Source organism: Mytilus trossulus, chromosome 13 (assembly GCF_036588685.1).
Source record: "Mytilus trossulus isolate FHL-02 chromosome 13, PNRI_Mtr1.1.1.hap1, whole genome shotgun sequence".
NCBI lineage: Eukaryota > Metazoa > Mollusca > Bivalvia > Mytilida > Mytilidae > Mytilus > Mytilus trossulus.
Window position 1 is genome coordinate 56,728,916 of NC_086385.1, and position 12,495 is coordinate 56,741,410.

Below are 12,495 nucleotides of genomic sequence, written 5' to 3' on the forward strand. Positions count from 1 at the left end.
TTTTACTTTTATTTCAGATACTGAAGAACCAAAGTGCTGTTTAAGATTGCTAGGGGAACACTATTTTGTTCAATAAGCTGGTATTTTTTATTTTGCAGAGAATGCAGTTTTGAATAATATAAATTATTGGTTCCGAGAATTGAGATTTGTTTTAGTTTTTGAATTGATAAAAATGAGACAGAATAGGTTGTCCTAAAATTAAAGTTCATATTTTAAATTATGACAATATTTATTGTATAGAGGATTTCCTGAAACCATTATAATTAATAGTGCATTTCCCTCTACGAATGCAATCATGAATTTCTGAAATTACAGCAAGTATTCTACCACACTCAGGCCCCTAGCCAGGAATTTCCAAAGGGGGGTTCGATGGACTCTCAAACTCGACTTTAACAGTCACAATTCCAACAGAACATTGACTTTAACAGTGCTTATCCGTTTTCAAGGGGGGGTTAGTCCGAACCCCCAGAACCCCCCCTGGCTACGGGTATGACACTTAATATCACAACACAGCATATTTAAAGTTCTTCAACATGATATAAAATGTTATGATAGAAAATTTATATGAATATGCACACTCAAATTTATGACCTTATGCCATTCCAATTTTACAAGTGAGCTGAGTCTAAAGTTTACATGGTCTTTAAGATAACGTTAATAAATTTCCAATTAAAAACTTTAATTTCTGAATTTACAGTATACTTCAAATCAACCACAGAATCCTAATTTTACAGGTGAGCTGAGTCTAAAGTTCTTAAGATTACATTAATGAGATTCCAATTAAAAATAAAACAGTATTTGAAATTGTAAGATTACTTAAGTTTAAATTATTTCTTTTTCAGTGAAGATTAATGCCTGTATCAGACATCTAAAAGGAAGATGTATTAAGATATTTAAAGAAATAAACAGATGTGATTTACAGTAAGGTTGTTTAGTAGGCAAGTTTTATACCATGATGATACAATTGCTTAATTTTCAACTTTAGAGAACTACACCTAGCTTTACATATAAAAAAGAAGATGTGGTATGATTGCCAGTAAGACAACTCTCCACAATAGACCAAATGACACAGAAATTAACAACTAAAGTCACTGTACAGCCTTCAACAATGAGCAAAGTCCATACACCTAGCTTTGTATTTTTTAAAGATCACGGTGTTAATTCTTATGAGTATAATGTTAAGAGTTTTATATGATTAAGAATACATGATGAGAATAAAATCTCAACCTGAATAATTTTCCAGAGCCAAGAATAAAACCTTGTATTATGCCTTTTGACCATACTGTTATACTCCATGTAAATAATTAAAAAAATTGTAGTAAATATATAAACTCATGTAGAAAGCATTTTTTTGGGGTGTTTCTGCTCTTTTGATTTCGTAAATTGTAGTAATAAATAAGTCCTTGTCCACAAAATATGTGAAATAAGTCAGGTAGGGCCAGGATTTTTTAATTTGTTGGTTTACGGATCCGCCGACCCGATTTTGCCGATTTCCAAAATAAAAATAAAATCGAATTTTCAGGCTTTTTTTTATTCTCGCCAACCCTTACAAATGCATTATCCCTGAAAAATAATTAAAATGTTCTTTTTTATGAAATGAAATGCATTAATCACTAACAGAAGTGATGACACTTTCTGTTGTGAAAAATGAAACTTTCAGTTTACGTTTCTAAAAATGGACAAATCAATTATTAATGACCTTGAAATGTCGTTTGCGCAAATAATTTTGCGGAACGAAACCTGTGTTTAAAACCAATTACACAATAAGTTCGTTTCCCTAATTTGTCACCAGTCCGTAAGATGCATGTTCTCATATAAATAGACTTGTCCAAATGTGGGCAGGTGGAAGTTCAAGACATCAAGTTAAAATACTGAAATTTAACAAATCATTTGATATTTTCTCGTTTTATAGATAATAAAAAAATATCGTCCATTTGGATAAAAAAAACGGGAATGCATGACAACAGATTATTTAACCTGATATTCTCGTTTTTTCCACTGGACGAGTCTATTACGTTTTTGACACTTGTGATGAAACTTATTTTCGTACGACGTTTTTACTTTTTTTTTTATCTTTATCAGTTTTCGTGCTTATTATTTTTCACCAAGTTTTGATTAAAAGCTAAGTCAAATAACTGACATGAATCTGTTTTTCTTGTTTATGAAATGACGATTTAATTTCGTCTTTGTCAGTGTACCCCCCTTTTTTCTACGGGAAATTATTAGACAATCTGAATGTCATGCGATATTTACAGCTGAGCAATAATATTTCATCTAACTAAAATTTAAAAACGATGAAAAAATAGTATGACAAACATATTAGAAAGGTGAAATATATTTTTATTTTGCATATCAGTTTTCTGTCTTGAAAGATCTTTTTTTTCTTTTTTTTTCCGACCGACCGACCCGACTTTTTCATGTAGAAAATCCGTAAACCAACAAATTAAAAAACCGTGGCCTAGGCAATTTTAATTCGTTTAAATTTTCAAAAATTAAATTTTGCCTATAAAGTCAACTTGCTGACCTCTTAATATCTACGGTAACATCAAATTCTTTTTTGTAAAGGGAGGAGTTATTATTAGGAAACAGATACTTATAAACGATCTAATTTAATGTAGGCACAATGAAATACTTAAAATAGTCAAAAGTACATGTAGACATGCTCTTCTATCTTCCTTGTTTACACTTATATCTAGTTGTGCAATATCATATCAAAGTGTTTTAGCAATGGCGGATCCAGAACTTTTCCTAAGGGGGGCCGCTCCAGTCATCCTCCAATGATTCCCTATATAATTAGGCAAATTTTTCCCACGAAAGGGGGGCCCTGGGCCCTGCAGGCCCCCCTTTCCCCCTAGGTCCGCCTATGTTGAGGGCTGATGTTTTAGTTACACCCCTGTTGACATTATAAAAAGTAAAATCACAACAATACTGAACTCAGAGGAAATCCAATCGGATTGGGAGTTTCTAATTTACACTGAGATATGATGATTAATTTCAATACTCTAGATTCAACTTCAATTTTATGAATGAACTGTCCCATTTGACCTAGGGTCAGTTCAAGGATATCCCATCATAAGACGTTGTGATTTAGCGATAGTTAATGTTGTGATGTTAATTTTTCCAGGAAAAGCAGGAAAAGGAATATCAGTATATGAAGAAGATAAATAAAGAATATCAAATATACATATCAACATATTGGCGAAAGGGAATGTAGTGTATACATTTATGAGACAGCAACTCAACAATGAAACATAACCAGAAGTCAACATCAAGTCTTCTGCAGCAATATACAGGTTTCTATGCAATATACCAATATCTTTTTTCAAATACGACACAATTATATCTTAAATAATTCAGTATAACCATAATTGGCAATTCAGTTAATTTTTTATGAGATTTTTTAACTTACTTTTGCATTTTTGTCTACATAACCTTAGAAACTATAATTGAGATAACTTCGGAAACTATAATTGAGATAACTTGGGAAACTATAATTGAGATAACTTGGGAAACTATAATTGAGATAACTTGGGAAACTATAATTGAAATAACTTGTAACCAGTAAATATTATCAGTAGGAAAAGATCTACAAGAACACTATGTGATGCCTCATCCAATGCATGGCTTAAAAATACATGTACAATAAAACTAAATTAGCTCAATTATACTTACAAATTCCTCTTAAGCAATTTGTACAATTGATGCAATGTACCAATTGAGACATTTCTTCTTGACCCTTAACATTGCCTCTTAAACAACTATACAAATATTTGTAAATTGTAATTATAACTGCTTTTTATATTTCAGAGTGGACATTGATTGACCCATTCTAATTATTGATGTCTGGACAATTCATTCCATGACCTGTGTCCGAAGTGATGATCTCCGGAAATGTTTACTCTGGTTTTTAATGCATTACAAGGACTGTTTAAATCGTCTTGGATACGGATTATGTGGAAGTGGTATTTTACTTTAATTTCCTAATTGAAAATTTGATCGTTGAATATAATATCCGGTATTCAAATGTTTGCAGACCATATAGACAAGATTATAAACGTCAAATTAACGTTTCAATAAAAAATCGTTGGAAGTTGGGATATAATTTGTAATAGAGAAATGTACATGTATACGTGATTACAATGAATTGTGAAAAGTAAAGGATACATGTATGTGTAAAAGTGGCTTAAGGTTACATGTATTTGTTAACTCAATCGATGTGGTGGAGATTTTAGTAGTTCGATGTGCAACTTCTCGTAGTCAAATGGGAAATTGAACACGCCTCACTTATGCTAGAATGTAACAATTCATAGACTAAAAGTTTTGTTTGTTAAGGTTTTGTTTTTCCAAAAAATTAAGTTGGTGAAGAATTTTGACTGATAGGGAAAAAATTACTGGGAGAAAATATTGAACCAATTCTACATACGATCATATTTTAACAACTTAAAACAAATAGGATAAATTGCTAACAAATTATGCATATTATATGACAAAAATGCGTTATCTTCATGAAGGAAAAGTCTGACTGATTGTTCCACAGTCTGAACATTGTATTTTTTCATACATGTTAATAAAAAAAAGTTTCCTGAAAAAAAATACTTTATGTAAACATTGGATCTCTTAAAGGATTATTCGAAGAAATGGATGGAGATTATATTTTTTGTGAAATAAACGTTTACTCGTAACAGAGGAAAATGAACCAATCAATAAAAATGTCAAATATAGATATGAACGAAATAAAACCATTGAACTTTGGCAGTGTTGTATAACAAATCATTGAAATTTGAAAGGATTCCGTTTTGATGAATTAGTACAATCCTTACAAATATAAAAATAGTGAGCAGTAGTTAAGAATCCTATGAAGATAACCGCTGACAACTGAATCAATTTCTTGAATAGTTTCGTCTAATATGGAAATGAATACTTAAAGTTTCGAGCATATATTGAAGAAATTGTTTTTATTTTGCAATACTTGAGATCATTTTGTTTGAATGGGATTAATTAACATGCTGAGTGGCCTCTTTTACGTTGCATAAATGTCATCATTATTATAGTGTAAACATTTACAGTTTCTAAAAATAAACTTGGAAAATGGACACTTGGGTTTTGTCAACAAAATCTTATCTCTTGGAATAATACGTTACTATGACAATATGACAGGTACAGGTCAACAAAGAGTGGTGTCCTGCGCCAGTGGATATACTTTAAGTGCAGAATCAGCTGGAGGGACGTCCATGACTGAGGGAATGAAACTTGGATTACAAGGACTTTTCCATCTTCTGTATGTTCCCTTTCAGTGCTGTCAGCGTAAAAAGGTAAGTGCATATAATTGTTGTTAATTTTAATAAATTTTTCAATTTCAACTTTTACAAGATAAATGATGGAGAAGGGACTGCATTGCAAAGCAAGGAAAACTATTTACCCTTTATCATATGTTTACACTTATACATGCTTTGCAGTGTCCTATTCAGATATTTTCACAAAGGGGGTGCACAGGTTGCCAAAGTATGGGCTCACTCCTGGCATGCTTCATTGGTGCCCTTAATAATTAACCAAATGTTCCCCACTACTCCACCCCCTAAATCCACCTCTGCTCTTGTAAATGAGAAGCAACTTTATAGGAGTTGAAAATCCAGATCATCCTGTATTGACTTTGTTGACCTCTGATGACCTCTCAGCCATATTTAGTGGTGATTTTGACCTATTTTAAATGCTAATTAGTTAAAGTCAATTCAATTGATTACACTTGAGGCTAAAAAGGGTCTGTTACAGGTATCAGAGATTTAATTTCAAGATTGCTTAAATAATGCCACAGTTATTAACCTACCTTGTATATATAATGTAATTTTCATATAAAACCTGTTTTCTTGCTTGAAGCTTCTATGAATGATTCAAACATGTTGGTGCATGTAAAACAGCATCAGTTAATTTTTTTAATTTATTTTTGCATTAATTGAAAGAATTTTTATATATGTCACCTAAAAATTGGGACAACCATTAGTTTTCACTTTGAAAGTTCACAAAGAAGATCGATTTTTATCAGCATCACTCTCAGCCTCATGCAGTTTACTGTCACTAAAAGCTTGGTTCAATTTGGACAAGCACTTTTTTTATCTTTTCAAGATACCTGTACTTCTAGTTGTCTTTAAACTAGTGGTATGGGACTTAAGACTTTAATTATAGCCACTCTGGTAAGCCTTTTCCTGCTGAAGACCCACAGCATGAAAATTCAGAAGTTTTTTTATCATTCGGAAATTCCTTTATGTAAAAACCATTGTTTTAAAAACAAAAGCTTCCTTCAGGTCTGACTTGGATGACATTTTTACTGTTAAGATCATAAATGACAATGTGTAAATGCAGTTTCTCACGGTTATAAGGAAATATTTTTATGAAATGTCCTTACTGAGAAATACCTATTTATATACAAATATAATTTCCAATATCAGGACATGAGGTATGGGTTTCAATGCTTATTGTTGATGGGTGTAGGGTGACCTATATTTGTTTATTTCTATGTCACTTGGTTGCTTATTGGCATTCATTATCCACATTTTCATATTTTTAAATGAGAATTTTCATATATTCTTCACAAATAATGAGACCTAGGATATGAACTAATATGATTGCTTTATTCTTTCTAGCTCAATAGTTGATCTGAAGTGTTTTTGAAAGTACAATGAAACTCAATAAATATAAATATAAAAAGAATTGCAAGGAAATTTAAAAAAAATTTAAAACATAAACAGAAAGAGCAAATAATTAAAAGATCTTTACAACCCAGACATATTGGTCTGAATCCAAATTCACTTTCTGCACTGAAGGCAAACATGCTACCAGGCGACCATCAAGGTGGAAGTTATTGCATTGCATGAAATTAATTGTTAGATTTAAAGTTGCATTAAATTTGTTTGCTTTGCAATTGAAAATTCTAAAATGATGTGCAGGTTGAATCTTCCATTCAAAAATAGTATGTTGCTGGACTGATATTATACATCATTCAAATGATATTGTCCTTGAAGAGTTGTCTCCCATGTGGATAGTGCTGGTCTGCTTTCTATCGGAGTTATATCTGTCTGTTTGGACATATGAATTATGTAATTATTTCCCATGTGAAATAAATTACAGAGCAATGGTCTATGGGTATCGACAAAATATGGCTACTTATGACTTGAGAATATTTTTAAAGACAAACATAACAATTTTTTCAGAGCTTCCTATTATTTGATATCAAGCCTAATGTGTGCATGCTACACTTTCACATTTATTACTAACCAACTTCCTGCTAACCTAATACTTATACTATAGTTATAGAGAGGTTATCATTCATGACCAATAGGTCTGTCTATGGGCTACTTGATAGACTTTAAATAAGAACCCCTGAATTCCTCTTTATTTGATATAATGAAAAAAAAAGGATATCTATTCATGACACACATTATCCTATATTCACTTGATGAAACTTAAAACCAATGTAACATGCTTTTATTGCTGGTCTTCATCTGAAAGTTGCAATGAGGTCCATTAATCATTGCAAATTCAAGATGGCATCTAACATTTTATTTTTATATTGATCAGGTACTATTTCACCAAACACAGCTATAACCATTCCCTTAACACTGAACCTTATAAATTCCTTCATCTAAAATGCATGTAATACTAAAATTCTGTTGAAAAAGGATGGACCTTATGGACTTTGCATGACTTTCTTTTCCTGTTTAAAAAAAGACGGATTTATATTATATAATTTACAATTGATCTTTTCATTTGTAAATAATATTATTTGATAACAATTTCTAAGTTTGCCTTTTAACGAAAAGCATTGATCTCTAGGCTAGTCTATGTCTATTTCCTTTAAATACAGCAATTTCAATAACTCATAGCTGTAAGTCTTACAAAATGACAGTCATATTGGTGACAGTCATTTTGGGTCAAAACACTACCTTTTTGTGACTATAGAAAGTCTCCATAGCTTTCAATGTGTTTAAGAATGCACTGGTTCCTGTAAATTCTTAAGTATGTACACCTGATAAGAGACACAGCCAAAATATTCTATTTCTTGTCTTTTCATCATTTATCCCATAAGGTCAAATAAATTTTAGGTGTTAAAGGTTTGCATCTTCAGAAAAATAGGATAGGTATATTCTGTGAGCAAATTGGTACTACATTCCTTATTTCCATTCTGAATTTCCAATCTGAATTTTACATGGATTTTATTTTTTACTATTTACTACCAAAATAATCTGCCAACTTAACTGAAAGGAAGGTTTTTTTACCATAAAAAATGGGGGAAAAAAGTACCTTTCCGACAAGTACTTTTATTTTGGCCTAATGAAACTTGTTTATGTAGAGTTATCTCCCCTCTGTCAATGTATTATTGGAAATCCAGCTGTTAATCTAATTGATATTTTATGTACGAATTATACAACTATGTCCCAAGTTGTTAAAATTAGCATTTGAGTAATAAATATCAATTCAGTATAAAATCTACTGAGAGGAGATAAGACAATATATGATAGACAATTGAACAACAACGATATATATGATATAGACGTCTGACATTTCATTATACCATTATGTATATTATTAATTTTTTTAATATCAATAATTTGTAAAATGTTGGTATAATAATATAATAAGGAAACAAATTTGTGTCTAGATACATCACACTTTTGATGGCCACATGCTGTTTAAAGGTTACAAAAGCATCAGTAACTTGTACTGCATTTCCTCCAATGGTATATGTGGTTTTCAAAATTTTATTGTTATTTGCAATTAAATTACATTTCAATAGGTGTTCCAAATTTCACTTTTTTGAAGAATACACATAACTAAAAAAATGGGTAGATGAGTTCTTATTATTAGGCCAGGATTTTTTAATTTGTTGGTTTATGGATCCACCGACCCGATTTTGCCGATTCCTACAATAAAAATAAAATTGACTTTTCATGCTTTTTTATTCCCGCCGACCCAAACAAATACATTATCCCTGAAAAATAATTAAATTCTTCTTTTTTTATGAAATGAAATGCATGAATCACTAACAAAATTGATAACACTCTCTGTTGTGAAAAAATAAAACTTCCAGTTTACGTTTCTAAAAATAGACAAATCAATTTTAACTGACCTTGAAATGTCGTTTACGCAAATAATTTTTCGGAACCAAATCTGTGTTTAAAACCCATTACACAATAAGTTCGTTTCCCTTATTTGTCATCAGTCTGTAAGATGCATAATCTCATAGAAATAGACTTGTCCAAATGTGGACAGGTGGAAAGCACCTTGGAAGTAAAAGTTCTGAATAACAACAAGTCATTTAGAATTTTCTTGTTTCATGGATAATAAAAAAAAAATATCGTCCATTTGGATTAAAAACAGGAATGCATGACACTAGATTAACCCGATATTCTCGTTTTTTCCGTGGACGAGTCTATTACGTTTTTGACACGTGTGTTGAAACTTATTTTCGTACGACGTTTTTTACATTTTTTTCTTTATCAGTTTTCGTTTTTGAAGATCATTACTCATCAAGTTTTCTGGAATTGATTAAGAGCTACGTGAATTTGTTTTTCTTGTTTGTGAAAAGACGATTTAATTTCGTCTTTGTCTGTGAACACCCCCCTTTTTTACGGCAAAACATTAGACAATGTCATGCCATATTTCATTTATGACAGCTGAGCAATAATATTTCATCGAACTAAAATTTGAAATGATGACAAAATAGCATAAAAAAAATTTTGTTAGAAAGGTGAAATGTATAATTATTTTGCATTTTTTTTTTCTGTCTTGAAAGATATTTTTTTTTCTTTTTTTTCCCGACTGACCGACCCGACTTTTTCATGGGGAAAATCTGTAAAAAACCCCGGCCTTATAAAGGTCGTGTTGTATTACACCAAATCAAAAAGTTTATTGTCATGTTTCAAAAGTTAAAAGTAAAATGCAGTTGGAATGATAGAAGGAAAAGGCTCTTATTTGTAATCAAATTGAGCATTTTCTATAATATTGTTTTCCTAACATCAAATCAAATTTTTATTTTGGTTTCAATTTTTCTTGTAAAAGGGTTCGAGTTTCATATTAAATTCTGCAGTAACAGATCTAATATTCTGCAGCCTATGAGATGTCATTTAGATGTCATGTCATTAGAATCCTAATATTATAGAATTATCTCAGTGTGATATTGATACTGGCAGATGTTTCTGGAATATTATATTTCCTGTTCTGTAGGAAGCAGTTTTCAAGGTAAAAAAAACCTTCCGCATATTTTAGACAGAGTCAGCAGCCATTTGTAACTTTCGTTTTATAGAAAATCTGAAAAACTGCCTCCATTTGTTATCAGAATATTTCAAAAAATACTAATCAGGTTTGCATTTATCTTCTGCATGTAAATATTTTATTTTCTTAGTCTAATTTTCAAAAATTCTAGTGCCAAATTAGTTTGTGAGGTTTTATTTTAATGTTTTTCTTGTCACTTAGTCAGTTGTTCAAAGATCTGGTGCCGGATTTTCTCTGTGTGTTTGAGACCCATTGGTGGACTAGCTATATATAGGGCAGTTTTCTGTTCTATGGTTGGGTTGTTGTCTCTTGGACACAATCCCTGTTTCCATTCTCAATTTTATAAATCTTAAGCAAAAAACTTTGTTTGGGCTGAATGATTTATTGTAAAGTTCAAAGATTACTGATGTCCACAACAGTTGTGGACTTCAGTAATCCCCTAAAACCAATATGGACCAAAGGTAGATAACTTAATCATCTGTAAACTACCTTTTGGCCCAAAGTGTCATTATTGTAAACCTGGATTTATAAGAGAGTTTTTGGTTTCATGATTAACTTAAGTAAAGTACCTTCATCCTGTTTATCAATCATAATGTAATGTTATTTTTTACAAACAAAATAAATCAATTGCTCTAAAATTGTATTAGGAACCAAGGAAAGTACACAAATGGTCTGCCTATCCAGTAGGAACCCAAATCGAATGTTTAGCACACATACTTTTAATTCTTTAAAGATATACAGATGATATTATCAGATACAGCATTTTAAAGGCTTCTTACTATAAAAAAAAAAAAAGATCAGAAAAACTAGGACAAAGCATATTGAAGGTATTCTATTCCTAGAAGAAAGTAATTATGAATTGAAGAATAAAAGATTTTATCTATGAAAGATTTAGTGATTATCTCCCATTGACTGGCTATGGGAAAGTCAGAGAATTTCACAAATGACAAAAAAAAAAGTTCAAGTTAGGAATGATATATCTATTTATAAATATGAATAAATGTTCTTGATTTTACTATTTTTGAAAGTTAAGGTAATAACCTCAGCCCTTTACATATAAAAAGTAACTGCAGTATGAATGAAAATTTTACAGTGAAATTAAAAATTTATGTTATTCATTTGGATATTATAATTCGCTTGCTTGCTTAGCAAAGAATTAGCAAATATCTGGTAGGATGATAGAACTCATGCTATCTGCATTAGAAATGCTATCACTAAACCAAGCAGCTTCTTTTTTTTAAATTAAGAAAGTTGAATGTAATACATGTATTGTTATTTAGTTCTTGAAGCGGATAGAATATTTGAATATCAAAGCTGTATTTTTAAGAAAACGTATTTGTCTTGACTAGTTTGTTTTTTTTGAAATTTTTATTTGTTGGGTAGAAAGATATTATTTTAGAAATGTCATCAGTTTACTGAACAAAGCAGATTACTAATTAATTCAATTCTGCAGAATACCTATAACAGTTTGATATCATATATATCCTCCAATTTCATGATAGAAACACATTAATATTATGTTAGTATATTTAAATATATAATTGAATTACAAGTCTTCTGATTAAAGCCACATCATGTACAAAGACATACAACCATTTCATTAAGAATTCTATAATACATATCATTTGTTTACTGTTAAATGGCCTATGCAAACTATAATTATAATAGTTGGTCAGATAGGGGAGGGTTGTGGGTTAATTATACAGAGATAAGGGTCAGATAAGTTTGACCCATGTCAAAAAAGAGCTGAAATATATACTGATATTACTGTTAGTAATTGTGGCATTCAGGGCTAGTGTATATTTCAATGTGTACATTTCTATGACTTTGTTCCAGTTATGAATGAACTTTTGGTTGTATATTACAATGTGTACATTTCTATGACTTCATTCCAGTTATGAATGAACTTTTGGTTGTACTTTTGATGGGACATTTTTAAAGTGTTTAAGAAAGTGTAGTTTTTATGAATGAGTTTGTGAACTTGTTGGAATGATGAATTTAAGGATTAAGTTCTTTTGTGAATTTATGTTTATATTATCAGGAAATTAAACCAAGTAGATAAAATTTGCTGTGTGAGTGAGCGACTTTAATGGATTACTGTGGAGCAAATAGAATCTTGAACTTATTAAATGAGTGTAAATATAGATACTGAATTTGTGAATTGAAAAAGTAGGAATCATTTATATTCTTTTTTATTATACAAACTTGTGAAGGAATAAGAAAAACTGT

General features: G+C 30.6%; 1 protein-coding gene across 1 annotated transcript in view; it reads left to right on the forward strand.

Moving 5' to 3' along the window:
• The first annotated feature begins 5,135 nt into the window (after positions 1 to 5,135).
• Positions 5,136 to 12,495, forward strand: part of LOC134695033 (tensin-3-like) — a 189,584-nt gene continuing 182,224 nt past the window's right edge. Inside the window, exon 1 of the mRNA XM_063556197.1 lies at positions 5,136 to 5,312. Within this exon, the coding sequence (XP_063412267.1) occupies positions 5,151 to 5,312 (162 nt within the window). The 5' untranslated portion in view covers positions 5,136 to 5,150. The remainder of the gene's footprint in view (positions 5,313 to 12,495) is intronic.